The sequence below is a fragment of the Cydia splendana genome, chromosome 18 (assembly GCF_910591565.1).
Source record: "Cydia splendana chromosome 18, ilCydSple1.2, whole genome shotgun sequence".
Classification (NCBI taxonomy): Eukaryota; Metazoa; Arthropoda; class Insecta; order Lepidoptera; family Tortricidae; genus Cydia; species Cydia splendana.
This window is the reverse complement of record NC_085977.1, coordinates 6,802,407-6,818,805: the sequence shown is the minus strand read 5'-3', so window position 1 is coordinate 6,818,805 and position 16,399 is coordinate 6,802,407. Positions and strand designations below refer to the sequence as shown.

General features: G+C 41.5%; 1 protein-coding gene across 1 annotated transcript in view; it reads right to left on the bottom strand.

The window, feature by feature from the left end:
• Positions 1 to 370: 370 nt before the first annotated feature.
• The window catches only part of LOC134799441 (claspin-like), a 35,559-nt gene continuing 19,530 nt past the window's right edge, over positions 371 to 16,399 (bottom strand). The window contains exons 17-20 of the mRNA XM_063771840.1: positions 7,028 to 7,183; positions 5,564 to 5,706; positions 1,372 to 1,631; positions 371 to 649 (exon numbers count right to left, since the gene is read on the bottom strand). Coding sequence (XP_063627910.1) covers positions 486 to 649; positions 1,372 to 1,631; positions 5,564 to 5,706; positions 7,028 to 7,183 — 723 coding nt within the window. The 3' untranslated portion in view covers positions 371 to 485. The remainder of the gene's footprint in view (positions 650 to 1,371; positions 1,632 to 5,563; positions 5,707 to 7,027; positions 7,184 to 16,399) is intronic.

Here is a 16,399-nt window from a genome sequence, read left to right as displayed (position 1 = left end):
CCCATATAAAATTATATGACAAAGTTACACGTCCAAGTGTGCTTCCACTGTGAAGTTGTGAACCCATAGTGGAAGCACGGACTCCGACAAAAAGCTTCATATCCCCACATTTGGGGCACCCGGACAGGGAACGTGTTAACCCTTTATCAGGCTGACATTTCTAGAATGACAATCAATAGTCAGTCTTACTCCTCGAAAATAGAACACATGTTTGAAGTACCGTATGTGGGAAATATATATCCCTTAGGGCCACTTGCACCATCACACTAACCCGGGGTTAACCTGTTAAAGCGTGAACCCAGTGTCAAATTGTACTGTAACCATGATAACTCCAGGTTTAACCGGTTAACCCCGGGTTAGTGGAATGGTGCAAGTGGGCCTTAGCTTGGTAAAGGGTTAAAATGCAGCAACAACTGTCAGGGCAACTAACTACCAGCAACAACTCACCTGTGGTGTAAACAAACTACAAGTGCATGCAAGGCGTGCTAGGATACGGAGGCGGTGGGAACCTGCGGGGGCTTCCGCTTGTTGCTGGCGAGCTGCGACAGCGAGTGCAGCACGGGGAGGGAGTGCGCGGCGGGCAGGGCCGCGTTGCCGGCGCGGGCCACCAGCGCCGCCTGCAGCCCGGCGCCGAGCGCCGCCGTGGCCTCTGGAAAACATATGGGAATCATGAGCGTCACTGGAAATTGTAAGGAAAGTTTATAAGGCCCGTTTCATATGACCAAATTTTGGGACTATTTGTTGTGACAACCACCCAACCCTAACCATATGTGTGTCTAATATTGACCTGATGTGTAAAATAGTAAATAACAAATCTTAGTGGTAGCGTATGGCGAATGGCCATCCTTTAGGCCCACCGGACAGCAGTGTCGACGTATTCGGCGACGAACAGCTTACAAGCTAATGCCACAAACCAAAGTTCAACCGTGCATTCAAGTTTCTTTTTGTCGAGAAACAAGATCTCTTCTCAGTTAAATCCGACAATAACCTCCACGCCATTATTACGAGATGGTTTCATATGGTGAATCAATCCAAGATATGCTCATGGTTAAATTTAGACACTTATCAATATAATGTTAATGTGTGTGTGTGTGTTAAGGGAACAAAATTTCAGATTTGGCTCCATCTGCTGTGCAATGGCAGTACATTACGTATATTCCAAAGTGATATCCAATGAATCCAATCCAAATGACCAATACATTTAATGTACCTTTAATAACGTAAGTTAAGAAAGAAGATCTCCTCCAGCTTGGCTCCATCTGTTCTGCAATGCAGTTGCAGTATAACTAACTGCCTATTACTTACTTACACAGCAATGAGTGGCAACAGCTTTTCTTTATCTTAAGGTAAACTTTAGATACCAATACATACCTTCAATAATGTCAGTAAGGAACAAGATCTCCTCCGGCTTGGCTCCGATCTTCTCTGCAATAGCAGTGTAACTAGCTGCCTCCTGCTTATGTCCCACAGCGGTGTCAAAGTGGCCATCTATGCGTGGCAGCAGATCCCCAGCGAGGGACTGGCCGAAGAGCAGTTTCTGCGCCTGCACGGAGCCGGAAGAGTAGATGTACACTTTGTGGCCGTCGGTGGAGCGCCATTGGTCTAGGGCGGCTGGTACGTCGTCGTACACGCTGGAATGAATATGAATCAAATTATAATAATGGTTTTCAAGTTGTGTAAGATCATAGAGAAATGTAGTAAGAATAGAGTGCTCACTCCATACATCAGTTTTGGTACCAAAACGACTATTATTTTCGCAGTCGACATCTAGCATCGAGTAGCGGAATTATCAGTACCGCTATTCTCTAGTGTCTAGAATTCTCTAGTGTCGCGACTCACAAAAGTTGTATTGTACAACAATTTACAACTAATATTAAAAGCAGAAGTCGTTGAAAATAGAGTTCCGGTTACAATCTTCTTCAACCTAGCGTTTTCCCGGTCTAGCGCCAGGGTCAGCTTCCGCTACTCGATGCTAGATGTCGACTACGAAATTATTTAAAACTGAATTAGTAACTGAAGTATGGAGTGAGTACTCTATGTATTTTTTTCTCTATGGTAAGATATCGACGTTATTGTTTGTGAATTTTGGTGAAGCTGAAGACGATAAAAAGGTCAATGCTTGGTCTAAACGTAAACGTGAAAGCTATTTAAGGAACCTTCTTTTAAATATACGAGTAGGTATGCCCAAGGCCACGTGCAAGCGTTAACAGGTAAAAATGGGAAGGGAAAGAATGCATGCCACATAATGTTGTAAGATTAACGTCAATTATGTCAACTTCTTCAATGGTTAATTATATCGGACTAATGACATTTACAGCTGGACCTCGGAACTCCACAACGACCGGTCATGCTCTGACCTCATTTAACGCTTCCTTGTGATCTTGTTACTCTAACTTATATCTCTCTTGATACTCTTAACGGTTCAGTGTGATCTTGTTACTCTAACATATCTCTCTTGATACTCTTAACGCTTCCTTGTGATCTTGTTACTCTAACTTCTCTCCCTTTTGAGACTCTTGCCGCGACCAACGGTCGGGTCGAGTTGCAAAACATTTGCCTATAGACTTCCAAAACATGAAATAGACGTGTCACACTTACTGTCCTGTCTCCAGACAGTCCTGTTACTAGCCCTGCTTCCAGATGAGCCCCTACAGCTGTTCGGGCGGTCCGCCGACATCTGCCATTTCACGACAACACCGACTTAACGAGTCATGTAACACTTACTATCCCTTGATGTCCCCGTTGTCGTAGCCCTGCTTCCAGACAGGCCTCCGTCACACGCTCAAGGCCACGCGCTATATGCCTACCGCTCGGCGTATCGTCGACGATACAACCGACAGAGGGCCGCCGAACGCCCGCCTCAGCGCTCGCACCGCATTGCACCGCGCGTTTCCCGCGCTTATGCTTCGAAATGCCGAAACCACGTAATTATTGTGCAGTAGATGGGTGAAAAAGTCAAAAAAACAAAGGAAAAAGCCTATAACAAAAATTCATCTTTTTATGGCGGGCTAAAGGTCCCACCTGAAAGTTTAATAATTATATTGAAGGGTTAGAAAAAGTATTTTTAAATAATTTTGACGACGTAATAATTAATCGGCCTGGTAGCACCGTATTACAACTTTTAAAAACCGTTGATTGTCAGTTGCTTTGCTCCTGAATATTTATTAAAATTATTTACGCGATTTAGGATATTTTCAACTACTTATAAAATTTTAATAACAGAGAATTCCGAGAAGTGAAAAAATTATAAATCATTATATTAAAACTAAAACATATTTGATTCGCAACATTCGTTTTATTACAATAATCATCATAGGTAGGGTATACAACCCTAGCGCATTCTTACGATGACGCGTTGGCACGTGACTCGAACGGCGGGCAACACAGTCTCGACTCTTTGTGCGCGTAATTATGGTACATTTCTTCTTGTCCTGAGCAGCAGGTATTATTATTAGGGTTCTGTAGGCTATTATAGCGTAGGTATTTTTGCTTTTGTTTGGGAATGAGGTATCTGTTACGTAGTAACTATTTATTAATCTGTGTTCCAGATGAGCCCCTGCAGCTGTTTGAGCGGGCCTGCCTTGCGGTCCGCCGACATCTGTCATTTCACAACAACACCGATTTAACGAGTCATGTAACACTTACTGTCCCTTGATGTCCCCGTTGTCGTAGCCCTGCTTCCAGATGAGCCCCTGCAGCTGTTTGAGCGGGCCTGCCTTGCGGTCCGCCGACATCTGCCATTTCACGACAATACCGATTTAACGAGTCATGTAACACTTACACTCGCGTGCAAAAGTATTGCATCACTTTGCATTTTTTCGTCCGCACCCAATATCTTTGTAATTCTATACCCGATTCTGAAAATTTTGGTATCAACTGAAAGCTTATAATGTAACGCATTAGAAAAATGGTAAATTCAATGAAATTTCGAATCTGAAGACTAAAAAAAATCATAAAACTGAAAGTAGTCGCATAATGCTCCAAAAATAAATCCGGAAACTTGAGAATAAAAGTCATTTTTTTAATACAATATCGTTTATTATTATTAAATTAATACTTGGTATTGCCACCCACAGGCCTCCTTTCACAAACCAAGTGGTTTTTCATAGACGTAATTAATTATCTAATGTGATGATGAGGAATAGCGTCCCACTCCTCCAGCAAGGCTCCCTTCAGCTCCTCAACATTGACTAGGGCAGGATTCCGCTTTCGACCCTCCTTTTTAGCTAGTCCCACACGTGTTCAATGGGGTTAAGGTCCGGGCTCATCGCTGGCCAGTCCATTGTGTCGATGCCCACTTCGAGAAGGTAGGCTGCGGTGGCCCTAGCGGTATGACACGGGACATTATCCTGCATTAGGATGAACCCCTCATCAAAAATACCGGCATAAGGAACAACATGTTCCTCCGGGATATCAGTGATGTACTTGGCAGCGGTCAATCCACTGTCACGGCCCCCGCCAGGCACGAAAACCAGTTCTGTCCGCCCGTCGTAGGAAATGCCGCCCCAGAACATTACGGATCTACCGCCATAGGCGACCCTTTCGGAGAAGAAACATTGAGCGAACTCTTCTTCTGGCCTTCTGTAGACTCTTCCTTTTCGGTCCCATCCATTCAAACACATTCTGCACTCTTTCAAGAAGAGAACTGGGGTTCATTGCTCAATGGTCCAGTCCTTGTGATTTTCAGCAAACTCTCTTTAGGCTGTACGGTGTCGCGCCAGCAATCTGGGCGCCGCTGCGGGCCTCCTGGGTGTCAAGTTCGCTTTCTTAAGTCTTCTTCTTATTGTCTCCTCACTGGCAGCCACTCCTCGTACCTCACGCAGACGCTGCTGGATGGCAATGCTGGTCTGGTGTCGATCTCGGAGAGATGTTGTGACAAAGAAGCCGACCGCTTCTCCTCCCTCTCTGATGTACACTCTCTGCGGCCGCTTCTTGGTCTTGAAGTAAAGGATCCAGTCCCCTGGAACCTCTGGTAAACTCTGCAAACTGCAGATTGGCTTAAATTCAGCTCGGCAGCTACTGAACGTTGGCTACGCCCCGCTTGCAGGGGCTGGATGATTTGGCGGACTTCAGCTTCAGTGGTTTCCATTTTTCCAAGTCTTTTTCACGGGAAAATACGCGGAGATATGTAACGATCGACTTCTGATAAGTGACTGATAACAACCCCTTCTCTACCCCCCGTTTTATAAGGGTCAAGGGTAACGCAACTCGTGCGCGTGATAACGTGAAACCGCTCACAAATCGGGAAAATGCCGATAATTTGAAAAATACTGGGCCGATTTCCATGTTTTTTTACTTTTCGTAAAGCTAAAACTTCAAGGAACATGATTACATTAAAATAATTTAGAGAAATTAACCAGTTTACAAATATATTGGGTGCGGACGAAAAAATGCAAAGTGATGCAATACTTTTGCACGCGAGTGTACTGTCCCTTGATGTCCCCGTTGTCGTAGCCCTGCTTCCAGATGAGCCCCTGCAGCTGTTTGAGCGGCCCTGCCTTGCGGTCCGCCGACATCTGCCATTTCACGACAATACCGATTTAACGAGTCATGTAACACTTACTGTCCCTTGATGTCCCCGTTGTCGTAGCCCTGCTTCCAGATGAGCCCCTGCAGCTGTTTGAGCGGGCCTGCCTTGCGGTCCGCCGACATCTGCCATTTCACGCTGCCGACGAGGCCGCCAATCTGCTCCTCCTTTGACGCATCCTGGATTTACAGAAATACCATGTAGCAATAACATTGATTACATTTTTTATCCGATAACGTAATACAAGTTGTACGAAGTAATAAATATTGGGAAATAGAAACCCCTGTATTAAATGGGGCACAATTTTACGCACAGGTGTTAAAATCGCTAGAAACGACACCATCTGTCGTAATAGCCACGAAATTTTCTTCGCCTTTTTATAGTTCGTTTTTTTTAGCATTAGAAAACAAGTTAACAATCTTGACGTGTCTTTTTATTGAAAAACACTTTTGAAAAATAAGTCACGACCAATATGTAACAATTATAAATCATATATCATATACGATTATTTACATTCTTTTGCTTTCATAAGTAATAGTTACTGATTTTTAAATTAAAAGACACCTCAAGGTCGCGTAGTCTTTTTCTAATGCTAAAAAAACGAACTATAGGGAGTGTATGAACTGTAAGGGCAACACAGGAGACGCTCGTTTTTTGGCGCGAAATGTAAGTATAAATTCCAGATTTAGGTCACAAGGTGGCAGATCCAACGTTCACGGTTCCTATAAGCCTATGCTGAGTAGGTAATATTTACCCCAAAATATACATAGCATCAAAGGTCTACACAGTTTTTTGTGTTACTGTACACACTGCTATGTCGCCAAGCTTAACCATTTTCCAAGTAGTACCAATCCCCAGGGACCCCAGGCTCCCATGAGCCGTGGCAAAATGCCGGGATAACGCGAGGAAGAGGAAGAAGACCCGCTGAACTTCTGGACCTGCATTCTCGCTGTATGGGAACAACTTTAGTGTAATAAGTCATACCTCTCCAGGAATAGCGACTGCACCATCGACTTTGTTCTCCTGGTCTTCAAGAGCCAGCTTCCTCAGAGCCCCCACTGCCTCCTTCACGTCTTCCTTCTCCCATTCCGTCTCGAGGAACTTCTGGACATGCATCCTCGCTGTATGGGAACAACTTTAGTGCAATAAGTCATACCTCTCCAGGAATAGCCACTGCACCATCGACTTTGTTCTCCTGGTCTTCAAGAGCCAGCTTCCTCAGAGCCCCCACTGCCTCCTTCACGTCTTCCTTCTCTCATTCCGTCTCGAGGAACTTCTGGACATGCATCCTCGCTGTATGGGAACAACTTTAGTGCAATAAGTCATACCTCTCCAGGAATAGCCACTGCACCATCGACTTTGTTCTCCTGGTCTTCAAGAGCCAGCTTCCTCAGAGCCCCCACTGCCTCCTTCACGTCTTCCTTCTCCCATTCCGTCTCGAGGAACTTCTGGACATGCATCCTCGCTGTATGGGAACAACTTTAGTGCAATAAGTCATACCTCTCCAGGAATAGCCACTGCACCATCGACTTTGTTCTCCTGGTCTTCAAGAGCCAGCTTCCTCAGAGCCCCGACTGCCTCCTTCACTTCTTCCTTCTCCCATTCTGTCTCGAGGAACTTCTGGACATGCTCCTCAGCGTACGGGAACAGCTTGTCCTAGAACCAATTGAAACAATGATGACTTGATATTAGCTATAACATGTGGAGGAGGAAACAGCATGATGCATTAGATATATAGTTAAATACTCTTTATTAGCACACCTCAGTAAGAGATGCTTTTTAATGCTGGCCATACACACTTGGGCAGCGGTCGGCACCAGGCGGCCCGCGAGCCTCCCTGGCTATTTTGTTTGTATGTAATATTGACAAATGACAATGTCTGATAAAGTCATAAATATTAACAAAGTGCGGCCCGCGTCCACTTCGTTAACTGCTATGTGGCCCTTGGTTGCTAAAAGGTTGCCGACCGCTGCACTAGGGTATGCCTACGCAGTTTTGCCAACTGCACAGGTAAAACGTAGCGTATGTGGCATTCGACTGTGCAGTTTTCTAACCAGCTTTACCTGTGCAGTTGAACTGTACAGGTAAAACTGCGCAGCCGTACCCTAGTGCGTATGGCCAGCTTAAGGAAAGAACGATTGATTAAAGATAGAGGCAGACAACACGGGGTCTTATCGCTAAAGAGCGATATCTGCATTATGTAAGCGGACTAAAAGATATCGACTATCCTTATGATAAATCTGATTCTTAATATTATTTTATTATTCAGAGCCCACTGTGTCCTACTGCTGGGCAGAGCTGGGGCCTCTTATTATTCTAATATCTGATTAAAAAATTAATTAAAATAAATTAATTAAGGAAAATTAATCTACATTTCCGCAGAATTGAGCTGAATTAAACTGATAAGAGATTGGCACCTGTCAACTTCCGGCATGATTATCATTTGTAGACTGTAAACACACTCAAGACCACCCTGCCTCAGCGGGTATCGATAGTACGACGCCAAATCTGCCCACTACTAGTCTACACTAGTGATGGGTCAAATCGAAAAAAATTCAAACCGATTAAGTCGAATCCGATTGAAACCCAAATCGGTTTGCAAACCGATTTGGCCAAGTCGATTTAACTTCTATTGTTTTTAAGTATCAGTAGTTCAAATCAAAACGCTCTGTAGTCACTTAATTTGAGTCCAGGAAATCGATTTGTCAATTTTGCGGTTTGTTCGACCATTAGAATCCTTAGACTAACACAACAGCCAAAACTGACTTAAAAACTTTTGTAATATTTTTTTACTTTCCGTTGCGCGGTAGATCACAATTTCATTCAATGCTAAAACTAAAACGGGAAAGCAGTATACGAGCAAACAGGAAAGAGTGTGCGGTCTCGTGCGATTCCGTGAGTCATTGTGTGTTGCGTGTGTCAGTTCGCAAATCGACGCGGCGCAAAACTGCCAAACCAATCCAAATATACCGGCAATCGATCTCTTTAAGCCCATCCGAAATGGAGCCTTACTACTCAAATAATAAGTTTCATTTTGCTTTATCTGTAGATACCAAGTTTCGACTTGACTCGACTCAATAATGACGGCAATGTGCATGGCAATATTTTTCTTCGTGATTTGAAGTCGAGTCGCGTACATCTTATTCCTCAATATGTCAAACGAAAGTGACGCAGCAACAAGTCGAAAAGTTTGCTTTTAGACCGGATGAACTTATCTTAAGTCGATTTACGGAACAGTCACGTCGATTTAGTCGACTTCAGGTGTAAATCGGTTTGAACCGATTTGTGAAGTCGAATCGTAACATCGCTAGTCTACACCTCTCAGCTATGTCAACAACACGACGTATATTATTATGTATCGTAAGCCGAAAAGCGTATGACGAACCAGTGATGTAATCACGTAATATTTATATTCAGGACTGAAATAGCATGCTTGTAGTTTACATGATTCAATTAAAAGACGCACTTTGCAGAAATTATTATTTTGTAAAGATGGCAGTGATATAGTAAAATGTTTGATACAAAGGTACTAGAATAAGTTAGTAAACTAAACTGTCACTCTCTCATTAAGAGAAATGTGAGACGCAATACAACAAAGAAATTGGATAGGTGGAATACAACCCTAAGGTAAAAGTAAATCTGTTACATAAATTAGTTTACGACGTAGGCCCATTAACTCTGTTTGTTCTCCTAATAAATAACATAATATGTTATAGTTCGTGTTTTTTTAGCATTAGAAAGAAGGTAAGCGATCTTAACATGTCATTTAATTGAAAAACGCCTTTTAAAAATCAGTAACTATTATTTATGAAAGCAGAATTAATATAAATGATCGTATTCGATTCATAATTGTTACATATTTGCCGTGACTTAATTTAAAACGTGTTTATCAATTAAAAGACACATCAAGATTGTTTACCTTTTTTCTAATGCTAAATAAAATGAATTATAAGTATACTCGTAGGATAAAGTCTGAGTATAGGAAATTAACTTATAAATAAAGACAAACTAGACAAAGACCTAGCCTTAAAAGCCTCGAGCTATACGTACGAAAATCGTAAATTGATGTATGGACTACAGTGAATACTGAAATTATGCCTAGACAAGAGTGAGAGAGATGGGCATAAACTGTTTTTGAATTTAGAATCTCATGGTAGCCGTCCAGTCTACCTTCTGTACTTCATTCTAATTATTTGTTCCGTGGCTAAGCAACCAGGGCCATCAGCTAAGTTTCAACGTCGCGGAAACAGTCAGATAGCCTTTGACCTACACCAGCAACAAAACACGTCAACCGACTGAAAACGTATCATTTATCATGAATTCCTGCATAAGAATTCCAAGAAAAAAACTTTAATTGTCCGTAATAACGAACGCCAAGCGATTCTGATGAAAATGAAAGTCCATATAGGTACGTGCAAGAGCCTAGACGGCGCATTGCTAAGTGCTTGAACACTAACGAACGCACGATAGAGATAAAACCATTTTTAATACGACCTAAAATACTCATAGTTCTTAAAGATTTCAAGACCTCAGTTATACTAGTTTGAGAGTTGATGGCGTGGTAGGCGACGGGGATGCGTCCGGTACGAAAAACAACGCTATTACGCACGGTTGTTTTGTTGATTAAAAACTGGACCGGGCAAGGCGAGCGTGTTTTGTAGGGCTGGCATGAGACCTAAGGGCTTGTGTCCTCTTTAGATGTATCTGTGGAGTTTATCGAAATTGATCGAGAATTTGCTTGGGGTAATTTGCTAGTTCCGCAATAAAAAAACCTCAGGCCCTAATGAAAATACCTGACCACCACATCAGCTAACTGACGGATTAACTTTATAGTTCAAGATAGTTTCTTGTCTTTAATTTGATAATTCCTAAATCGAGAGGAAATCCTATGGGGAAACGTGACATGGGGCGGTGCACTCTGTATGGAGGCAGAGGAGACGCCCTTGCACATCCTCACAGAGTGCCCTGGCCTAATGCGCACTCGTGACTTAATCCTGGGCAGACACATATTGCGCCCGGAGGAGTTAGTCTCTCGAGATCAAAAAAATCCTGCAGCTGTTTGAAGTTGCAGGTTTGGATCGAGAGTTGAAGTAGGTGGCGATCACAATAGTTCAGGGATGGTCGCAGTGATACATAGGCTGTGGAGCCTAACAAGAAGAAGAAAATCGAGAGGAAATAGTTAAAAACAATATTTATCTTACGAAATGTTTAGCTACCGTTCCTCAACCAATCGACGAAATGAACGAAAATTTTACCTGACCCGGGGTTCGGGGTCTACGACTGGCATTCAGGTAAAGGAAATTTGCTTACATTGAGAACAAATCCAAGTCGAAATCTTTATAACAATATCAACAATGATTTTTGCAAAAGAATATGAATAAGACTTAAATCTTCTCGAGGCAGAGGTGTAGGGTTGGAGCCGGTGGCCGATGTAGCTTTATTTGACGTTCATAAGCGCATTGTAATACTATTATGCCTACTTGAATAATAAACTTTATGCCCATAAAGATAGTGTTGTCGACCTATTCTCTCTAAACTGTTAACATTAATACCCAATCGTCCCATTTGCATACCTATAGGAACACGTTTTAATACTCCATACGCCGGCAGCCACCCCTGCCAGACATCACAAAGATGTATATAGTATGTAGTTATACTAGTTGGTATGTCTAGTTCTTTTATGTTTAACTCAGCTCGGGACCGAGTGATCTCATTTTTTATCCGTTTTAAAATGCAGATTAATACTATCTAGCAGTATCATTGTAACATTTGCAGTAATTGCATTGGAGATACTGGAATCTTATTCTTAGTCTTACCCACATTCAGTGCCACTGAACTGACGCAAGGGATATTATTTAATAATTTACTAACACCCGTTGCTTTTGGTTATTACGAATCTTCTATCAATTAGTCAAATAACCAAAAAAAAAATTACCGTTACGGTACCCAATAAAAAGTTCAAGTTTGTCGTGGTTTCAGTTTTCAGACGTGTGTCAAAGAGAAAATAATTACTACCATGCGAAGCGTATTTCGAAAAAAATTGCCACTGAAACTCATGACATTACTCTCAAGATGGCTTCGGGAGTTTCGGCCGGCATAGCGCAAAGCGATATAGGTGCCTACCCGAATTGCAAGAATTAATTCGATAAGGCAATAAAAACAAAATAGCATGACGGAGGCGACAGGGAGCGAGATATCCCATGGAAACACTACCGCTTCAAAGAACAGATAATTTTGGCACAAGTATAGTGAAACGAGGGTGGCACCGATCGTGTTAGTTACCGGTTTAACAGCGCTGCTATCTAATGAACTCGGGTCAGGCTACGTTCTGTAGCAGTAGATATAGCTACATAAACGTTCTACTCCAAAGCCTTCGCAGAGTATGAGAAATCGAGAAGAAAATAGATAAAAATACCGCAGTCGGGTTATAGTTTGTCATAAGTCGTAATACATTAGTCTGTAGAATGGAACAACTAACTGTATTATGACTACGAAAAATGCAGACAAAAAAAACGTATTCGGGAATAATATTTTGTGAAGTTAAAGAGTCAGACCACTTCTAGTCCGGTGGCCGGCTGCATGAAACAAACCTCATCAAAAAATAGAATATACCTACCCTATAGAGGTACCTGACATTTAGTAGCTTCCAACGCACTTGGTCGGCCTAGGCTTAACCTGGCAGATTTTGTACAAATGGCAAAAACGTTGGACAAAAATTCATCAAAAAAAACCTCATCGAAAAATAGAATGAAACTTGTATGGTAGGATACCTGACCTTGAGGACAGTAAAAAAAAATTGGTCGGCCTCACCTTAGCCTGGCAGTTTTTGCAGTCCGACCAGATTTATTGGGTCACGTGAGAGCTACAATTTACCTCATCGAAAAATAGAATGAAACAAACGGATTATAATAGCTAAAATAAGCCTGTTGACGTATGTCTTGGTCGGCCTCACCTTAACCTGGCAGTTTTTGCAGTCCGACCAAATTTATAAAAAAATCATCAAACATTTTTTATCGAAAAATCGTATGAAACTGGTATGGTACGATGGCTGCCTTTGAGGACAGTAAAAAAAAAGTGGTCGGCCAAATCCTGTGTTGGCAGGTTCCTGTGTCCGACCAATTTTGTGGTACCACGTGAGAGCTACAATTTTACCTCATCGAAAAATAGAATGAAACAAACGGATTATAATAGCTAAAATAAGCCTGTTGACGTATATCTTGGTCGGCCTCACCTTAACCTGGCAGTTTTTGCAGTCCGACCAAATTTATAAAAGAAACATCAAAAATTTTTTATCGAAAAATCGTATGAAACTTATATGGTACGATAGCTGCCTTTGAGGACAGTAAAAAAAAAGTGGTTGGCCAAATCCTGTGTTGGCAGGTTCCTGTGTCCGACCAATTTTGTGGTACCACGTGAGAGCTACAATTTACCTCATCGAAAACTAGAATGAAACAAACGGATTATAATAGCTAAAATAAGCTTGTTGACGTATGTCTTGGTCGGCCTCACCTTAACCTGGCAGTTTTTGCAGTCCGACCAAATTTATAAAAAAATCATCAAAAATTTTTTTATCGGTAAATCGTATGAAACTTGTATGGTACGATAGCTGCCTTTGGGACAGTAAAAAAAAAAGTGGTCGGCCAAATCCTGTGTTGGCAGGTTCCTGTGTCCGACCAATTTTGTGGTACCACGTGAGAGCTACAATTTACCTCATCGAAAAATAGAATGTAACAAACGGATTATAATACCTAAAATAAACCTGTTGACGTATGGCTTGGTCGGCCTCACCGTAGCCTGGCAGTTTTTGCAGTCCGGCCAAATTTGTGGTACCACGTGACAGCTACAATTTACCTCATCGAAAATAGGATGAAAAAAACGGATTATAATAGCTAAAATAAACCTGTTGACGTATGGCTTGTTACGGACGGCTTTCATAAATTCAATGTGGCAGTGTGCGGCAGAATCCACTTGCATCAAATTTGATGCAACACATTGTGGCTGGACATTAAGAGATGAAATGTATAAGATCAAATGGTTTGAAGGACACATAACGCCTTTGCGAGTCGAAGAAATAACAATAGATAAGTCGGAGTCTGGGGAAAGTTCGTCAGACTTCGACTCCGAAGATGATTATGATTAACAGTAATTATTAACAATAAAAGGGTTATTCCCACTAGTTACCACCAAGTTCTTATCAGTGGTAACTACTGGGAATTATTTTCCCACCTTTTACCACTGGTAACTAGTGGGAAAAAAAAATCCTAGTAGTTACCACCAACTCGGTTTGGTTACCACTGGTAAAAGGTGGGAATTTCTTTTCTACAAACCGAGCTTCGAAGGAGAAATGCTACAGTTGATGGAAAAAAGGCTGATTTGATGCAAAGATAATCACTTAATATATGTGAGGTTATCTTGTGTATTTTACCGTTTATTAAAATTTTGGAAGGCTCACGTGCAGTTTTTCCTCTTATATTACAAGTGTTCGATTGAAAACTAAGCTTTGGTGTATACCTGGATCACTTGCATGTACAAGAAGGCGTTTCATATACGCCCGCCCATCAGATAGGTACACAAAGTCATGATGCGTATGGAATACAGCATGTGTGGCCAAGCCATTATGCCCTAAATTATGTACTACTTCGTTAAAACTTAGCTTACCTGTGTATTTATTCTTTCCAAAATATTTATCTTCCTTAAAATGCAGCCTACACAAACGGTCTTTGTCATTTGCCTTAGTTTTTGGTACTCAAAGCTTTTTCTCACCGATTTATGCATATCGGGTCCTTGGGAAAAAAGGGAGATCCTATAGGTATATTTCCACAATTTGTCGCACACTATTGTAGTATTGTGGAGAAAAAAAAACATACAACCGAATTGATAACCTCCTCCTTTGGAATTTGGAAGTCGGTTAAAAAAGGAGAATGTTTACAATTTATTGGAAATAATGTATGTGATTTGACAGTGACAGCAACTCCACTATGGAGGCGCCACCTGGCGTGATAAAATGTCAGTTATGCCTCCTCATTCTATCTGTAGTGGAAAAGTAGGATATACGATTCAAAACTTGTCAAAAATCGATGAAAACCTTTTTATTTTTGACATCTGTGAGACATCATCTCAACGTAAGTGTTACTCTGAAACCACGTCAGTAGTTAGAAAACGTTATTTAGATATTAGATAGATTTAGGAATAAAATTTGAACTGAATGTTTTTTTTTTTTTTTAAAGCCCTCTAAGACCTCCATGGACTCATTTACTTATGACTTTTTTCAGTTAGCATTATTAAGTTAAGTTCAAGCTGCGAAGAAACCATATTTTCAATATAGAAATTATTATTCTTTATAAATGTGGTCGGACTGCAAAAACTGCCTGGCTAAGGTGAGGCCGACCAAGACATACGTCAACAGGCTTATTTTAGCTATTATAATCCGTTTGTTTCATTCTATTTTTCGATGAGGTAAATTGTAGCTCTCACGTGGTACCACAAAATTGGTCGGACACAGGAACCTGCCAACACAGGATTTGGCCGACCACTTTTTTTTTACTGTCCTCAAAGGCAGCTCTTGTACCATACAAGTTTCATACGATTTTGCGATAAAAAAATGTTGATGATTTTTGTATAAATTTGGTCGGACTGCAAAAACTGCCAGGTTAAGGTGAGGCCAACCCAGAAATACGTCAACAGGCTTATTTTAGCTATTATAATCCGTTTGTTTCATTCTATTTTTCGATGAGGTAAATTGTAGCTCTCACGTGGTACCACAAAATTGGTCGGACACAGGAACCTGCCAACACAGGAATTGGCCAACCACTTTTTTTTTACTGTCCTCAAAGGCAGCTATCGTACCATACAAGTTTCATACGATTTTTCGATAAAAAATTTTTGATGTTTTTTTTTATAAATTTGGTCGGACTGCAAAAACTGCCAGGTTAAGGTGAGGCCGACCAAGATATACGTCAACAGGCTTATTTTAGCTATTATAATCCGTTTGTTTCATTCTATTTTTCGATGAGGTAAAATTGTAACTCTCACGTGACCCAATAAATCTGGTCGGACTGCAAAAACTGCCAGGCTAAGGTGAGGCCGACCACTTTTTTTTTACTGTCCTCAAGGTCAGGTATACTACCATACAAGTTTCATTCTATTTTTCGATGAGGTTTTTTTTGATGAATTTTTGTCCAACGTTTTTGCCATTTGTACAATATCTGCCAGGTTAAGCCTAGGCCGACCAAGTGCGTTGGAAGCTACTAAATGTCAAGTACCTCTACAGGGTAGGTATATTCTATTTTTTGATGAGGTTTGTTTCATGCAGCCGGCCACCGGACTATTCCCGTCCGTATAATTTGCACATGCGCATATTGGACACCGGGATTTTAACGAACGACGGAGCGGTTTAGATAAGTTGATATTTTAATAACCAATTATCTAGTATCTACCTAGAAGGTGTGACCTACCCACCTTTTGCTTAGGAATTGACTGGACATATCAGATATCAGATTGATTCATACTGATTGGTAGGTATTCAGAACTGAATTGACCTACATCAGACCTGCTAGCATGAGTTGCGTTCTTGCGCGCGACTCCATACATCAAGCGCGACTTCAAGTATGGACTTGCGCGCGAGAACGCAGCTTATGCTAAACCGCCAGGACTCTCGTATAGGTAGCAACAACAACAATTATTTGTAGCAACTACGCCAAGTGGACGGAAACAGTCACTGGAGTCACTGGACGGTAAACTGACGCAATGACCCTATAGACCCAAAATTGGAATAGTCTTCGCGACAACAACAAATATTATGTATAAAAACCGTTATCATCTAACAGGTAGTACTTATTTATATTCTCGCATCATAAATACCTACAAAAACAA